Below are 19729 nucleotides of genomic sequence, written 5' to 3' on the forward strand. Positions count from 1 at the left end.
TATTTGTATTTCCAAAGTTCCTGTGTTTATTTGATTGATTAAAGTATTCAAGAACAAGATATTGTTGTCTACTTCTCTCATAAAATTGATATTCGCAAAAACGATATTATTCAACTTCCGAGTTTTTAATATCAGAAGGGGTTTTGTGGTCTAGAGGTCTAGAGGTTAAGCGCTCGCACGTGAGACTAGTAGGTCCTGAGTTCGAATCTCACGAGGTGGGATCATGGATGCGCACTGCTGAAGAGTCTCACAATAGGACGAAACGACTATCCAGTACTTCCAAGTTTTTCATGGTGATCTAGCTCCAATAGACTCATGATTTCAACTATTGAAATCTCTAAAATCTCCACAAAACCCACTTCTGATAATTATTTAAATAATAAGAATATTGATGGTGATTTTTTATTTATTTACATTCTCGTTTATTCTTATTAGTTCAGCAAATAATAATGAAAAGGGATTAAGTAATCATAATAGGTTAAACTGTAACATTAATCTCAATTGATTGATCAATGGGTGGTGATCAATGTCATGTGTGTCAAGTCCTTCTTAGTGCAGATCGAATGCTATCGACCATGATGCGATGCGACCACCAGCCTAAGTGACTTGAGACTGCGTGCACTATTGTGAGATTGGATGGTGGTCGGAGGTAGTCGACAGGAAACCCTGGACCCAGGTACACCTTGCTGACGAGTTCCAAGTAGCACGAAATCCGGGCCCAGGGTTTCCTGTCGATTACCTCCAACCATCATCTAATATAACATTATTCTCTTTATCTGACAGTAAATTTTGTGCATTCATGTATAGAAATTTATATTTGACTGTATGACAGCAAAATATAAATTAGACATAACTAAAACTTTTTTCTTTTCCTTACATAAACTAAACTTTACACGTGATCATTTTGATGAATGACTTAAATAAAGATAATATTTAACATCGAAGGTCTTTTAAAAATGACCGACACCCCGAAAACACATTCCTCTTTTCAAATGTTAACCCCCTTTTTTTGTTACTATGTAATACTGATCAATAATTTTTTTAAAGAAGTTGATTTACAAATAACCTTAAGAAATTAGTTAATCATGTCTAAAAAAAGTGTATTATTTATCATCTACAACATCAGTCTAATGATTGAACGTGATCATAAATGATATATCTGAAAGCTTTTAATCTAAATGTATATCTGATATGATTCATATGTACTGCTGAGAAATTTCAAAAACCTAGGAGAAGTACCTGTTAACTTCATTTTAGTTTTTAGTTATTCTTGAATTGATCTTAGTATTTGTATAAATATGATGATAACTAATTTAAAAATTTAAGATATCTTAAATCTCCAAGAAAATATATATCTGACCTACATTCACTAATCATTCCACAGCTTAACAGTTCATAACGTATTATAACGTAAGTAACATAGATTGAAAATTTTGCCTGTAAGTCTTCTAAGGTTACTGTGGATATGAAGCCCGGGTAAAGGAGAATGGTTGAGCGTGGGGTCAGCGTACCTATCCCGTAAAAAAACAACCTTGTTTTCTGGAAAAAACCCTAACCAGTAATATAAATTGAAACAGAATAAATTAAATATAATATTATCAGTTTAGGGGTCGTGGAAATTGTTAAGTTTTTGATTGAGATCATGAATCGATTGATCTTAGACCACCATTGAGAACCTGGAAGCACTGGACGGCCGCAGCGTTCTATTATGAAACTCCTCAGCAGTGCGTACCCATGACCACGCTCGCGGGATTCGGACCCAGGGCCTTCAGTCTCGCGCGCGGACGCTTAACCTACTTGACAACTGAGCCGGCATCCAATGATGTTAATGTCTAACCTCAACCAATCCATGGTGGTCTAACATCAATCGGTTCATGATCTCAATCAAAAACTTAACAATCTCCACAGCCCCTATACTGATAATTACCATGTGCTCACTAGTGACTAGCTTCGTGAGGTAATTCTCGGAGTTTTAGTGAGAAGCCGTGACCAGTGAAGCTAATCCGTGTCAGATAGAGACAGGTATCTACCTCAGACAATGGAAGATGGTGGGTTGATTGAAGTTAGACATAAACACCCTTGAATTCATGCTCAGTGGTCTAGAGATTAAGCGTTCACATGCAAGACCAGAGGTCCTAGGTTAGGTTAGCGAATGTGGCATCATGAATGCGCACTGCTGAGGAGTCCCATATCTGGACGAAGCGACCGTTCAGTCTTTCCAGGTTTTCAATAGTGTTCTATCGTTAGTCGATTCATGATTACAATCAAAATCTTAACAATCTCCACAACCTCAAACTTATAACAATGGAATAATTTTGGTTAACATATGTTTCAATTTGAAAGAAAAAAAAGGATTTATCAGTCACAAAACCCATCAATACTTAAACAAGTATATATATATATATATATATATATATATATATATATCTTACTTCTTGAGGCGGGACATCAAAGGTTACAGTTCGTAAATCAACTTTACGAATTGAATCAATACATGGTGCAATAAAGAAAAGTCCTGGTCCACGAGCACCTTTAGGCAGAATTCGTCCTAATCGAAATATAACTGCTCTTTCATATTCAGCTACAACCTATAATTATAAACAAAAGTATACAGAATAATAAATAACTTTATAGAACCTTAGATGGTATAAAATTAAATAGTACACTCTGTAAATCATATATGTAATATATTAAACTATAATAACTATTGGTATGCTTTAGAATCATCATTAGTGAAAATAATCAGTTTTACATCATACTATTTGGTAGGTTCTATTCAAAATGATTAGTAGGAATGAATATATATATATATATATATATATATATATATATATATATTTCTTCGAATGTAATCAATAAAATTCATTTTAAATTCACTTGGAATTGTTTACTTGAATCTTCCGATTGATATTTAAGACTTCAAATGATCAGTCTCTAAGTAAATCCAGCTAACGAGTTTCAAATAGGACGAAATGAGCGTCCTGGATTCCACTGCTAACCACCAACCATCCTTGCTTATAATGGCGTGACTTAAGGCAGTATCAAGGCGATCCACATAGGATGCGCATATTGCAGTGAGAGACTGACCAATTACAGTTCTACACATCATTGGGAAGATTCAAGTGAACAATATCAAGTGAATTTAAACTTCACCCATTGCACAAGCAAGTGGCTACCAGGACTCAGTAGTCAAGTGGATAACGTGATGGTTCGAGTCCCAAAGTGAACATCAACCCTGAGATACAGGTAAATCCAGCTGAAGAGTCTTGAATAGGACGAAACGTGAGTCCTGGATTCCACTGCTAACCACTATTCATGTTTGCTTAAAATTCATTTTAGATGACCCTAATATCAATTTTTTTTAAAATCAGTTACTGTGTTTGATCTCCATCAGCATTCCTTTGAAGTTCTTACGGCTAAATGTTTGTTTTGGTGAATGAATGAATCACTCTTGATGATATTATATTTTAAATGGTTACTAGAAGTGAAATTAAACATGGCATCTTGTTCTATATAGAAACTATCAGTTAGATGTAATCTACATTTCAGCCACTACCCATTTTAAAAAATCCTTCAAGTTGATTGGATGACTTATTCAGTATAAAGTAAACCGAAGAACCTTGTACCTATTTATATTCGATAATTTTGTTGTTTGATTATATTTTCCTTGAAAAAGCTCGGACCAGACTGGCCAGGCGAAACGTTGGATTTACTTAAAATTCATTCGCTGAGATTTTACAAATATATTCTTCTTTTTAATGTCTCAAATGAACTCGGCGCCCAAATATTGTAAAACTATTCGTTTAAATTTAGACGAAAGTTCTTATTTATTTCAGCCTTACTGTTTATATTCAAGATATTCAATTTGTAAATGATTTATTTTGTTTATTCCATTATTCATATTCTAACACAAATTATTTCCTAAGTAATTATGTGTGATAAATTTTGTAATCCAAGACGTTGAATAGAAGAACCAAAACAACAATCATTTTAGAATAAATCTTTGCAAGATGGAAGAATTTTTCAATAAAAATTCTTTTTCCTGCCAGATTGGTTCAGTGTGTTTTGAAAAGTTACATAAAAAAGACATGATATACTTTCCAGCTGATTGGTCACTGGGTGGTGACCAATATCAAGCATGTTAGGTTCCTCTTAGTGTAGATCGAATTCTATCGACCAAGTTGCAATGTGGCCACCAGTCTAGGTGGCTCGACATTGCGTATACTATGTCAGTTGCGGCCTGGATAGCTTAGTGGTAATGTCTCTGACTGTGAAGCTGGGTGGCACGGGATGGAATCTGCCAGGGAGCATCAGTTTCCTCACGATCATAGGTACACCTTGCTGACGAGTGCCAAGTAGCAGGAAACCCGGATCCAGGGTTTCCTGTTTACTACTTCCAACCACCATTTTATCTAGACATTATATACATTGTGTAAAATAATTTGAAGATAGTAATTTATAAGAAAGTGATAATCTCTTTTCAAAAAATGAGGAAATTTTGTGCAATATTTAATTATTTACTGCAGATAATTATGTAAACAAATAAAATAAGGAGTCATTTAGTTCTAAATTATAAAGTTTAATATTGTTTATTGTTGTGCGGTCACTATTGTCTGTGGAATTGCTTGACTAACTTGTGCTTGTTATTGGAACCCCTTCTAATCTGACAACACACTGCCAGAACATAAAGACTGGTGAAATGTGTTATATCTTGATGAGAATAATGAATGGTAACTTTTGGGACCCATTTATGGACCAGTACTATGCGTATATTTTTATCGTTTAATTGTTAAATGACTGAACTATTCATATTAGTGTTCCACTTTAACATAAGCTTTATTTTGACCTATGAACTGTTACTATACGATTTACCGTTCTTGAGTTATACCCACTCTATCATTTACTATCTCCCATATTCACAGACACTTTTGGCTAATTCTTGTACAAATGTTTTTTTCTATTTTATGGTACAATGTGGTCTGTCTGATTGGTATATAAACCCAGTATATTTGAAACAAATGATTCATATTGCAGAGTCTGAGATTGGTGTTCTTGACTTAACTGGCTGGGCTAGGCACGAAGCCGGGCTGCTCTTACGGGTTTTATGCGTCACTGGTCCAACCGATAATTCAGTGTTCTCGAATTGGCGGTATCATTACGTCATATATTGATAGGGGCCTAAGGCCACAAGTTATAACAGTATGGATTTATTCAACCTCGAAACCAAATTAAACCGACATATGAATATGCCACTTTATATGTGGCTTATTTTCAACCGGATCTGTATGACATTATTGAGGAATGTATTCGTAAAATCTCAACGAATAAATTTGAAGTGAATCCAACGTTTCGTTTACGAATCTAGCCCAAGGTTTTTCAAGGAAATATAATATAATCACATCACACCAGAACTCGAAGCCGGTCCACTGAACTGCTAAATTCGAATACCCGCTAGTTTGTACTACTGGAACGAACTTTATTATTTATTTTTTGATGTTTACATCTCCTCATGATTGATAGTAAAGACTGCATTTTCATCAAATTAGGACGAATTACACTTCCCAGATTTCATTTTTAGTTACCATCCAACTGTACTTAAATACTAGCTACTTAGTGGCATTATCAAGTCCATCCGCTCATTATGCGCATATGTTAAAAAAGACTGATCGAAATTCAATCTTTAACATCAAAAACTGAAAGATTTACATGCACACATATGTAGCCAAATTTACAATTGTATTATGAATTGACATGACAGATTGATGCAAGGCCTTATTTGAACTTATACAAAGTAGGATACTTACAGTGTATATATTTATAGGTAAATGATAGTGACCTTTCATTCGTTTACCTTTTTTTAAATATGTGTACTTGTCTATATCTGTTTATCTATATTATATTAGGCCAATGTGATCCATAGAAATACTGAGATAGCAATTCATAAGTTGATTGATTTCATAGTCTATTCAAATACTGTTTCGTTCATCCTTGCTTATAGTTCGTCTACCAGTATGAATGCTTAAAATGTATGTATTCTCGAAAAAATTCGTATTCATTTTATAAACGAGATAATTTGATAGTATTATCTATGACATATACATATCAACTGAGTTAAATACACTATCATATATATTTTAACCTATGTCATGACGGTTTCATACAAAACATTCAAGTTGTGTAGCAAACATATAACATATAACAGTACATTTACAACAGCATTTGTTAATATAAGATACATACAAAGTATACTTCTTTTTATTACTCTTATTCATTTTCATTATATGCTATACATCACCATTTGTATTCGTATATAGCATAGAGACCTACTTGTTAATTCGATTTCATGTATTATTTATTCACTTTATTTTGAAGGTAATATATGCATAGCTATATGCTGTGATGAATAGATAATTTAGAAATTATGTAATAATTTATGTCACTTGTTGAAATCATGGGTCAATTGAAGCTAGACCACCATGAAAAACCTGGAAGCACTGGACGGCCGTTTCGTCCTAGTATAGGACTCTTCAGAAGTGCGCATCCACGAAACGACGAAACGGCCGTCCAGTGCTTCCAGGTTTTTCATGGTGGTCTAGCTTCAATTGACTCATGATTTCAACAAGTGAAATTTCTAAAAATCTCCACAAAACTCATTCTGATAATAATAATTTATGTGACATTTTTTTCACAAAGAGAATTTCTGTGTTAATATCATTTAGAATTAACTGATTTCTATTTAAACTCTTAATAATACTATTATTATTACGTCGGGAAATAGAAGCAGATATGAAAAAGATGAATAACAACTGGAAGGAGCTGGAAATGATTGTCCAGGACAGGGTTGGATGGAGAATGCTAGTGAGCGGCCTATGCTCCTTCACGAGGAGTAACAGGCATAAGTAAGTAAGTAAGTAGTCTTTAATGACATATGACCATTTAGAGTAGATTCCATCGATATTACCTTTAGTTATAAGTTTTAGTAGGGTTATATTATGGATAGGATTGGAATTTAAACAATGCTTTCTATCCAACTTGGTATTTATTAATCGGATAATACTTTTGTATTTCAACAGAATGGTACTGGGTTTCAAGTCTTAAAGTGAACATCAACAATAAAATTCAGATATATCAAATTAATAAGTTTGAAATTGGAAAAAAATTATGTCCTAGATTTCACGATAAGCTGCAATTCAACTTTGCTACAAAAAAAATGACTATTTCAAATAGTCAGTATTTGTCACCTTTATGCTTATGTTAGAATTTGGTATCAATGAAATAATACTGGATGCTTGTTTTGTTCTAGTTTAGAATTCCTTGTCAATTTGGAACTGCAGTGTTATACAAACAAGAAATACAAGATATTTTAATCTTATAGTAAACAAACGATAACTCAATATCACTTAATTAGAATTCAATGGTTTATATTTCTCATTTCAGTCATTTAGATTACATTGTTCAGTACTGGGCGGCTTATGCTCCATTGGGGGTAACAGGTGTAAGTAAGTAAGTAAGTAAGTGAACTCAGTACTGGTCAGTGTGAAAGAAACAAAATTAAGTATGAAAACTACAATAACTCTGTATTCTTTACAAAAATTAATTCTATAAAAAGATTAACTTACTTTAATACAGAAAAATAACGAGAAAGGAAATGTAATAAGTATGAATAAGTATGAAATTGTAATTAAAATGGCACTGCATATTCCATAATCTCCTGATTTTCTTGATGGATCTGAATTTGATTGAAATTAAAATAAAAATAAAAAAAGTAACATAAATTGAAGGAAATCAGTAGATTGTTTTAAAAACTAACAGATTACATCATGAAATAATTCTAGTTGAATAGTCATTGAAAACTGAGAAGCATCTAGTACCTGTTTCGTTCCATTATGAGAACTGTGAACAGTGTACATCCATGACCCTTGTTTGAACAGAACCTAAGACTTCCAGTTCTCATGGTGGATATTCAACATTTAGATTATTGATAAGGTTTCCCGTGGTTTACATTTCTAACTTCAGATAGTTTGTGCTATCCAAGAACTATTATCCAGTCCTAATGCTGGGTAACTGAGTTACATCCGACATGGCTTCTCATTACATCTCCGAGGATTAGCTCTCAATTTCGGCTACTGGTTAGTCTGTTATCATTATAAGGTGGTTTGCGAATATTGTTGAACTTTGTGGTAATAAATAATAATTGCTGGATGCTGACTCAGTGATTTGAATGTTCATTATTTACGGTAAGACTTCGATGTTATGTTAAGTCGGCTCACGGGTGTACACTATAGCTACTTAGTTTTCAGTAGTTGTTTAACTAAGAGTAGTGCATGATGTAAACTAATGAACCCAAGATACGAGTTTATTTATTTTTCAGTCAAAACATTATATCAATTAGCTTCACTTTTTATTAGCACAATATCTCAAGTCATCTGTAGTTGGAAATTTCAATGATCAAAATCTCATACTCTGTGGTGCTGAATATACATTGTTCCAAAAAAGATCTGACTGTCTTGTGATTAGTGTCCCTTAATATTTTATACTTGCATACCGCTGAGGAATATCGTACTAAGATGAAACACGTCTGTACATTACTAGTTATAATACAATAAGCTAATGTCACTGTACAAATTTTGGGATAGAACATTTTCTCACTATTTAATTTATAAATGATATTTATTAATTTAATAGTTAAAATCACGAGTCAATCGGAGCTAGGCCACCATGAAAAACCTGGGAACACTGAATGGTCGTTTCGTCCTATTGTGAGACTCCTCAGCAGTATGCATCCATGATCCCGCCCTGCGGGATTCAAACTCAGGACCTAACGGTCTCGTAATTGAACGCTTAACCTCTAGACTACTGAGCCGATCGTCAAATGTCGCTATAAATCTACATAAAAATAAATCCATTTAATGAATAAGTGATTGCTATGTTTATTCAATTAATTCAATTAAACACTGAATTTTAATTATATTCTACATTAGGAAAAACTTTTTTTTTGAAATTAATGCAAGAATTCTGGGCAAGACTATAATTTATGAACGAACCAATCACGTATAAGATAATAGGTCTTGGATTTTAGCGCGAAATTCACTAATCCACTTGGATAAATACCATCTTGCCATTTTAATTGATGTCAGTTCATGATGAAAACCCGAAATCATCAACTATAAATTATAATTCCTCACACTGGTTTATAACCCTCATTTGATCTTGGTTATTAAGTGGACACTCTCAAGGTCAGTTTAGCGTCGCTCAAAGATCATCCATCGACTAGAGTTTCACCATATTCTGTTATCATGATATTTCACTGGAACATTTTTCTACCTGTTATACATCATATATATATGCACACATATTGAACAGTTTAGTTTAGAAAAACAAAACGGTTAGATAAATAACATTTTTCTGAATGTTGTCCAGGTCATATTTATATATAATTTATGTAATTTTACGTTCAATTCTACTGTACTGAATTAATTAATAGATTGTGAATTAATTAAAGAGAATTAATGTATTATTGACATTTTTGATTATGAAATGATGCTATGAATAGATTACATTTAATAAACATAACAATTACTATTATTATTATTCCTAAGTGTGCCCGTTTTTAGTTTACATGTCTATTTAGTAGAACATTTAAGGACAAAGCAAAAATAAATATTCGTTAATAATTCTACATTTACAATGAGGAAATTGATCAACATGTCTCTGACTCTGTATAATCAATCATTAACGAGTCGTGTCAGCAACCTACCCACCCCTATATATATATGTATATCACCGCTCCCAATGTTATTCGATCAATTGTGAAAGTAACTTTGAAAGAAAGAAAGAAAGAAAAACGATGAAGTATGCATTGGAATAATGTTGTTATTGTTTGATTTGTGAGTTTTAGGGTTACTGTTGTCAGATTTTTAGTCAAACGTTTTTTTTCTATTTCTCTCTCTTTATAAGTTAGAAATACAAAATAGTTTGTTATAAGCACAACATAATGTTATTTTGTGAATAAATAAGTAGTGGCCAGTGGAATTCAACCGGGTTGAGTGTGAGGTCATTATTCACAGCAGAGAATGGAAGATGATCGTGCAATTGCGTGGACTGATTGAAGCTAGAGATAAATAGCGTTGGATGCTGGTTCAGTGGTCTAGAGGTTAGGTGTTCGAGCGAGACAAGCGACCTTGGGTTCGAGTTTAGCGTGAAGGATCATGGATGTGTTCCATATTAGAACAAAATGGTAGTCTAGTGCTTGCAAGTTTTCAATGATGGTCTAACATTGATAGGTTCATGATTTCAACAAATGTTCAACAATCTCTACAATCCTATACTGAAAATAATGATTTACAAAGTATGTTATGTTAATAAATTGCTGAATGTTCTTAAAGAAAATTGAATTTCACGTTGAATAGTTTTGTGTTGGATGTGTTCACTGATAGATAGTTGAATGCGGACTAATACAGGTTAGAGATTGTGTGCGCATTGGATTATGTGCATGTATATTTTAATAAAGAAATGCAACAAGTCTAGTTTATATAGGTATGGTCATCCCCATATAGATTATTTTTACTTTGGGACAAAAGTATATTTCCTTTCATAATTAGCTCTTCATCATGGCTCAAAACTAACTGATAATTAAACTTTAATTACTAATATCTTTAACCTTATATGGTCAGTCTTCATGATAAACTAGTTAGGTCCCAAGTTAGGCACTTATTATATTGTTCTTATCATGATGATGATAGATTTACTTCCTGTCATTGAATGAGTATTGATTTGTACAATTAAATGTGAAATAATAAACTAATTGCACTGATGTTTATCTGACTGGTAACTGATGTCATACTTGTTTGGTCTGTAAATCAGACTGAATTACGTTGCACTCAATAGTCAAAATAACTCATCATTAGGTAAAATATGTTTCCATGTAAAATGTTAAGTGATAGCCGACGGTAAAACCCCATCAATAAACTGGACAAACACGAAATTATTCATGACTCAGTTATCAATCAGCTATGAATATATCAAACCTATAAGAGATCAATTGTGACCTGAATAGTTCCGCAGTGATGTCTCAATTTATGAAATTAAGTAACTTGGGTTATCTGAACAATCAAATACTAATTGAAGTTGATCATTTAAGTAGTTATTTAAAATACTTCAGTAGTTTTGTATAAATTATTTTCCATTTCTAATCTGATTTCTTTTTTTCTGACGGAAATGATATATATTTAACATTTACAAATGTTGGAAAAGAGAATTAGGACTAGTAAAGACAACACTTAGAATGTACATAAGCGAAATAAATAAATTAAACATTGATTTAAAAATGTGGTCATTAGTCATCGAACTTGAATCAAAAATGAATAAAAATATAATTAATGATTAAATAAATTGTAGACATCAAACAAATAAATAAATTTTGATAGTTGAATTCATGAGACGATCTAAACTAGATCATCGTTGAAAACTTCGAAGCAGTGGATCGCCGTTTCGTCCTAGTATGAGACACCCTAGCAGTGCGCACTCATGATACTCAATGTGCATTTCTTGGAGTTCTAGTGAGAAGCCATAATCAGTGAAGTTCAACCTGTGCTGAGTGGAGACAGTTATTCACTTCAGACAATGGATGATGGGTTGCTCAAGATCATGAATCGATCGAAGTTAGACATTAACATTGTTGGATGTCGGCTCACTGGTCTAGGGCTTAAGCATTCGCACGCGAGACCGGTATGTCCTGGGTTCGAATCCTGCGGGGCGGGACCGAGGATGTGCGCTGCTGGCAAGTCCCACAATAGGACGGAACGGCTGTCCAGTGTTTCCAGGTTTTCCATGATGGTCTTACATCAATCGATTCATGATCTCAATCAAAAACTTAACAATCTCCACAACCTTGTACGGATAATGTTATATTAGTTAACAAACAACTGGAGGTTGAAGACTTGTAAATAATTCAATCGTTATAATCTTTAGTTCCCAGTCGGTGTTGAATATTCCTTAATTCTGTCAGACTTAATATATTTTTGTTGAATATCTTTAAGGTCATTGAGTTACATTGGTAGATGATAACGAATGAGTAGTGGCCTAGTTATTCGACGGTGTCTACATATAAAATGAAGATGACTTATCATTACCAACAGTTAAAGAATCATTGTAAACCAGGAAACATTAAACATTTAGTGTGAAACGTCCAAGCACTTTTCATCAAAAAATCTGCGTGTAAGTGTCTTTAGAGTATTCATTTTTCTCAGCGAATAGGATACTAGATAATCATTGCATCAGAATCTGATGAAATCAGTTCAATCAAATCTATGATACACTTCTCACTGTCACAATACTTAGAACGTCATTTGTCATATCTTCGCATTATAACATCGGATATTCTTTTCAAAGTAATCTGATAGTATTAACCACTGAGTGTCACTGATAAGCTATCTAAGTCTATGTATATAATGTACTTATGTTCACATACAATCTCAAGGTCAAATAGCAAACAAAAAATTACAAACTGGGCACTTTATATTTGTAAGTTGATCATACCGAAACTCATGGTCTTAACCCACATGTCTATCTGATTCGAAAGGAATGATTCAGTTTAGCCAATTACAACTTTCTTGTCAATTCTCAATCACGTATGTGGTTGGACAAACATATTGGAGGCGTATGTATCGGAATTGGATATGATGAATCCTAACATAAATCCCTAATGTTCCCTGGATCTCGATAATTTTCTAGATACTGTGTCAGTTCATGATGAAAATTGAGTAGGTAAATTATTTTGGAAACTTCCTTAATCTTTCTATGCTGTTGATCCATATAACAGGAAACATAGAATATTTAAAAAATTGTTAATAGGTTAACATAATTTTCATTTGTAGATTTGTTACTAGTGTATTACCTACAATAATTTACAAGCTTTTTCGAGTTGCTTAAATTGTTTTTTAAATACCGGAACTCAAAACAACTAATGTAAACTGTTGTAGTCAATACACTAATGCTAAATTTACAAATAGACGACTACTTTCAAAAGAACACGAATCACATTTACTCGACCTCTTAAAAAGCAAAGATTTAATGCCAAGCCATCCGGATAAAAGTGACAGTTTGGTACTTATAAATTGTCATGATTATATAATAAAATAAATTTCATTCATTTGAAAAATCATCGATTAACTACGTTCTACCACAAGTAATTCTTTTTTTACTAGAGAAATGTATGAATTTCAAGGGACATCTGTTACATTCTTAGTATTCACCTCTATAGTTGATGCTTAAATACAAAAGAGAAGAGATAATTTACAACAATGAAACAACTAAATGTAACTCTTATCATTTCCCTACTTTTACATAATTCATATCAGAAGAGTTTTTGTGGATATTATAGTAATTCCAATGGTTGAGACCACATGAAACCACTGAAGCTAGACCAACATGGAAAACCTGGAAGCACTGGACGCCTTTTTCATCTTAGTGTGGAACTTCTCAGTAGTGTGCGTCCACGACCCACGCCTCAAGAGACTCGGACCCAGGACTTATCTGTTGCACGCGCGAGCGTTTAACCTCTAGACCATTGAGCTGGCCGGTATCCAACGATGTGAATGTCTAACTTTAACTAATCCACAACATTGAACAATACATTCACTATTCTCTTCAAAGAGTTACTATCTCACAAATAGATCCAATCGAACTCAACTGGTCACTACTTCTCATCATTATCAAGTATTGTTTAAATAAAAGATTATTTACTTTCATCTTATTTAATTCACTCAATAATTTAATAAATATCACAATACGTGGTATTATTTTTTTTAAAAAATAACCAATTCAATTTACTATTATGCTTCATTGCTTTTCAGTTTTAGATAATAGTTACCTAAAACCAATTAACCAAAGAAAAATGATAATTATAAATTAAAATATACACTTTTTTTAATTTTTTGTTTTTTTTAATTTTTTTGTATTTTTAATATTTTTTGTTTTTTAATTTTTTTTTGTTTTTTTGAAATAAAAGAGTCTTTTGTCGTTAAGTGAAAAATAGATCTAGACGTACTTTATTATTTTTTTTCTAACGCTGAATTACGTCTTTCACTTTTTAAAAAAAAAGGAAACTAATTGAATTCACTATGAAAAACCCCCCAACTTATCGTAAATGGGATTATTTCACTTTAGAGAAAAATAAAGGTTAGTTATATATAAGTATATGAATTTAAGTAGTTTGATAGTAGGATGTTTTACCTAAATGGATTTTACTGAATTTTGTTTTCTTCACTGATTAAATAAAGAAAATTTTAGATAAGTGGCCAGTGGAAAAAGTGATCAAATGAAATAGAAACCAATGAACGAGTAGAAAAAAGAAAGAAACAACAAGGAAAAATTCACATGTTTACTTGAAAAAAAAGAGAAGGAACTGAGTCGGCGAGACTACAATTTATGGACGAACCAATCAGATATGAGATAAAAAGTCATGAAGTTGGGTGCGGAATTCAACCATACATTTGGCTTAATAGAGTTTTGGCATTATAGCTGATGTCAGTTCGTGATAAAAACCCTAAATCTAATTTTTAACCCTAACCATCAACTGTAAATGAGAATTCTAACTGCTTTATAACCATCATTTAGTCCTAATTAGTAGTTGTTCACTCTCAAGGTCACTTCAACGTCGCTCAAAGGTCGTCCATAAATTATAGTTTCACCACCGAGTCAATTTAACATTTGTGAGCGACTATTCAATTTATAAATGGAATTGTGAACTAATTTAAACTGGATAATTATTACATAAAAGGGAGCAATAGAAAGTTGTTTGATTATATGTTATACTTGCTCAACAATGAAGACCTATTAATCTATCTGATATCGAACTTAAGACCTTCAAGTCACTAGATGATCACATTTCTTTTGAATTACAGAGATGGGATCTAATAGCTAACATTTTTAATTTCAGTCAGTTGTAGATATTACTCCATGGAACAATATTTAATGACCCAAATCAGCTAACTAAACTCAATCCTTCATTTAAACTATAAAATTAGGCCAGTGACAAAACATTACATTATTAAGGGATAATTTTTTTTGCTTTTCAATAAAATATCACTTGTCAGTCTACGACTGATGATTCAATATGCTAGAGAATGTTTTTCTTGATATATTAACATTGGAAAAGTGTACAAGCAGTTTTTCATTGTAAACACACCCTATTCAATGAACAAGTCAGTAGCTGTCTTTCAAGGAAAAATTTTAGTATCTACACAATAAATCATGTACATTTAACGGATTGTCCCAAATAAGATAAACATTCTATTCCAGAACAAAATGCTACTTATCTTCTAATATACATACTATTTATTCATATGAACATTGAACATTGACTAGAATATCAATTTACAGACTAGATGATCACAAATTTTAAGTTTGAATGTAATTTCTTAAAACGACCAAAGAAAACATTATGGTTTCTTTTCCTATGTAGGCACCAATTTGACATATAAATTGCTTTATAAAGGTTAATTTACTTTATAAATGTATGAAAATTCATTCTTAAAAGTCAAAGTCAGGAAATAAAATGTTAGAACAACAACTACTATTAAAATTACTACTAACAAGTTTTGAATTTGTATGTTTATGGAAAAGAAATTTTGTTGAACGAGTCCCAAAGTGTCGCTTATCAAATTTCCTAGATACCCAGGAACTTGAGGAGACGTTTTATTCAACCATCATTGGATAGGGTCTTAGCAGAAACATCTAGAAATGCAACGGTTTTGATTGGATATATACCTATACAGCTATTATATTTACTGTTGTTCCAGAAATCTCGAAAATCCTAAGGTTGTGTGTAATTCAGTAAATACCTTCATTTTTCTGTACATAAAATAATATTGGGGTAAAACTTTTACTCTCAATGCGCATTCTTTTTCCTGTGTTCCAATTACTGGGGTTATCGCAACCGCTTAGGGAGACAGTTCAAATATATTGGTAGCAAGACTAATCAACTGTAATCATTTTTCATCAGTAAAGTAAATTATTTTACACAAAACCACATTTTGCAAACAAGATTAATACATGTATGGAAGACTTGTCGAGCGCGAAATGTGATCCTCACTCAACCTATCCCACAACAGCTTTTCTTGTTTTCACTTTAAAAAAATCCCACTAAATAAGAAACTATTAATATTCAATAATGATATCTGATCCCTTGCTCTAGACTTCTATCTAGCAAGATATTTTGTCAGGACAATTATATCAATTAGGATAAATGTTGGTCTCGATGAGATATGAATGATGTGAATCAATAAACGATTTCAGTACAAAAAGTAAAATGAAAATTCGTCTATTATTCAACTATTTCCAAAATATGGTGAAAAATACTCTGTCAGAATTTCCTTCTCAAATGAATAAATTAAGTCGATAGTTATATTTTCGTAAAAATACCTATGGTAGGATGAATGATGATAGTGCTAGCAACAACAACAATAATATTAATAACAATTGTAGTAATAATAGCAATAGTAGAAGTGCTAGTAGTAATGTGGTGTATGCTACCTATATTGACAGATATAGGTAGCACCAATCGGAAGTGGAGTGCCTGCCATCAGAAGATTGAGAAGATTCACTTGAAGAAAACAGAAAGTAATTGTAATATCAATAGAATTGGAAGAATTATGAAACATTTAAAGGACAATTAATGGTAGATGTGCAAATTATGTATTTGATGTATGATTTCCATATTTTACTAAATCACTTAGTAATTTTGCATTGAACAATAGATTGGTCATCCCCACCTGATTGTTCCTAGTGGTGTAAAGAACGAGAACACAAGTGGGGATAATCAAATGTATTTGAATATAAAATTACGTAGTTATTTGGTAAAATGTGGATACCGTACGTTGAATACTTCATTTGCAAAATGTCCACCAACTCTCTCAGACCTTGTTGTTCTTTCATTTCTATACCAGTCACTTCCTGTTCCTGTTTCCTGTAATTCGATCTTCTCAACCTACTGCCTTAAGGCATTCCACTTTCGATTGTTGATACATACTACTTATATCTGTCGAAATAAGTAGTACACATCACTGTAATAGTAATTATATGTCATATAATTAATCAAAATGTTAAATTCTATGACTTATCAATCCTTAATTGGAAATATAAAAGCTAACACAGTATACTACTAACTTGTACATATCATACAAATGTATGACAAAAATTTATACGAAATTTTACCCAACTAAATAAACAAATGACTTTTACGGAGATTTTCTTCAAACATTTCAAAAGTAGACACTTATTACGAACACTAATATCAAAAGGATAACCTACAGAAAGATCAAGCAGGACTAACCCTAATCATAATTTATTCATTATCTACAACTTGTAGAATCAATCTTTTATATTAAACTATACACATCTGATTATTTTATATTTTATTTAAACACATAAACATTGGTACAAGGAGGCACCAAACACATATACGCCACATAAATCATTCGATTTGTATGTGAGCTGTGATATTGCTCGGGTGCCAAAACCGAAACAGGTCGTTTTCTTAGGGGGACATACACAGAGCCTTCAACATAAAGGTCTCATTCACAAGGTAGTAAGTGGAGTAACGTCAAGAGATGCAGTCTCATCGTAACCGGTGACCAACAAAAGGTTCAGACTCCATTTGTTCCTTCAGGATCCTGAAGCCCATGTGCACCAGTGGTTTGGAACCAAAGCTATCCAACTCCCTCAGGTGGATCTCCCATATCCACCAACCCGGTCAAAGCGCCTAACACTCCTTTTTCGTCTTCTCAATTTCATAAACAACAAAAATACCATGAGAACGCAGTGAGTATGCACGTGACCATGTGAGAGCATTTCGTGAGGTATAGCTGACACTCCCGATTCTAAACCGTACCATGGCATTTAGGGGCTATAACGAAATATAATTGTTATATAATGTTATTTCTACATAGAAATTACACTAGGAAAAAACAAAGTATGTCTATATATATCAAAGACAAAAAAATACCTCACTCAATTGTTTCTATGTAAATATTTATCAGTTTAGAAATATGTAGATCAATACAAATTCATTAAATCATTCTTATGGATGTTTGTTTATTGATTATTATTATTATCTTAACTAATAAATTACAATTATTTAGCCTCATACATCTTTGTATCTTTTTCTTGGTTTTTCCTTCAGTGAAAACATTTATCATGAAAAACAAAAAAAATTTTCTATAAGTGAAAACGGATGAACAATATTTTTCCGCACAATACTCCATTCATGCCAATGGTATATATATATACATATATATAGGTCAAGTTTTAAATGAATAATGCGTAAAGATCTTCATAGAACTAATAGGCTACTCATAAATTTAAGGAAGAAAAGAAGAAGAAGAAGAAAATAATCATTCTAATCACTAGTGATTAATCATTCCAATCAACGAAATAAAGACAATTTTAGTTTTTGTGTAAAATTTATAAATAATAATATCTTCAATTTGAAACAAAAAATAAGATGGATTTTATCAGGCTTTCTTCTTTTTGTTTTCTTTTCTTTTTCTTCTTCTTATTTTCTTATTTTCTTTTTTCGTTTAAATTCATTGAATGATAAAGAAACAAAGAGGGTCAGAAGCGGTCATAAACACATATAGTTCTATGTTTAACATTTTGAATAATCACAAACAGATCCCTTTATTCGTATCTCTTTTTTTTTTTTTTGTTTGTTTGAAATAATATGATTTGACTAGACTGAAATTTTTATCAAAGATAATTTTTACATATGAAATAAGGGACTTGTTAAAAGTTTAAAAATGGATTACTAAACATGAATCATTTCAACCTCAATTCCATATTGAGATGTCAATGAAACTATAATTAAATGAAAACATATATATATTTTAACTAGTAAAGAAGAAAAAAAAACTGTTATCACTTGTGGCCTTATGCTTTATTAATACATAATGTAATGATACTGTCAATTATCGACCGGACCAATGATGTGTAAAACCCGTAAGAGTAGTCTAGAATCATTATCGATCGTACTTCCTGCCTAGTTCAGCCTGTTGAGTCTAGAACATAAATCTCAGCCTCCATGATATGAATCATTTGTTTCAAATATACTAGGTTTATATACCAAACAGACAGATCAAATCGTACCGTCAAAAATACTATCAGTGTATTCATTTCAAACTTAGTTAGATATGTAATTATCACATAACCTATAGTCAATATTAATTATTACCATCTTATAAAAAATAGAAATGTAATCAATGTTTCGTCTGTTTTCATTTAGTTTGTAAAACTATTAACATTTCTTAGTCCTTATTTAGCAATCATTGTAATAATATTAGTAATAATAATAATACAGACCAACTGTATTCTTTGGTTATTGAATAATTAATTAATTGAATTACTTCTTTCAATCACTTTCATTCAATGTCTACTAATGGCCAACTACCTTGTGCGATTATATGTTTATTTCTTCGACTTCCTACTGATTTATTATTACATACATAACTTGTTCTGTTAGGCTCACTCTACTCACCCTTAAATATCCTGGTACGGCTGAGGGTGGGTAGTGTCAGATATCCCTCACAAAATGCTCTCATATGCCTACGCGTATACAGCCACTTCCAGAGAAATCCTACTTACTGCGTTCTCATGACATTTCTGTTGTTTATGAAATTGAGAAGACGAAAAAGGAGTGTTAGGCGCATTAACCGGGTTGGTGAGTATGGGAGAT

The 19729-nt window shown here is 32.2% G+C and overlaps 1 protein-coding gene across 1 annotated transcript in view; it reads right to left on the bottom strand.

The window, feature by feature from the left end:
• Window positions 1–19729, bottom strand: part of MEC2_4 (Mechanosensory protein 2) — a 75043-nt gene that overhangs the window by 18909 nt on the left and 36405 nt on the right. The window contains exons 2-3 of the mRNA XM_051212432.1: window positions 7620–7729; window positions 2433–2588 (exon numbers count right to left, since the gene is read on the bottom strand). Of these exons, the coding sequence (XP_051072616.1) occupies window positions 2433–2588; window positions 7620–7729 (266 nt within the window). The remainder of the gene's footprint in view (window positions 1–2432; window positions 2589–7619; window positions 7730–19729) is intronic.

Source organism: Schistosoma haematobium, chromosome ZW (genome assembly GCF_000699445.3).
Source record: "Schistosoma haematobium chromosome ZW, whole genome shotgun sequence".
NCBI lineage: Eukaryota > Metazoa > Platyhelminthes > Trematoda > Strigeidida > Schistosomatidae > Schistosoma > Schistosoma haematobium.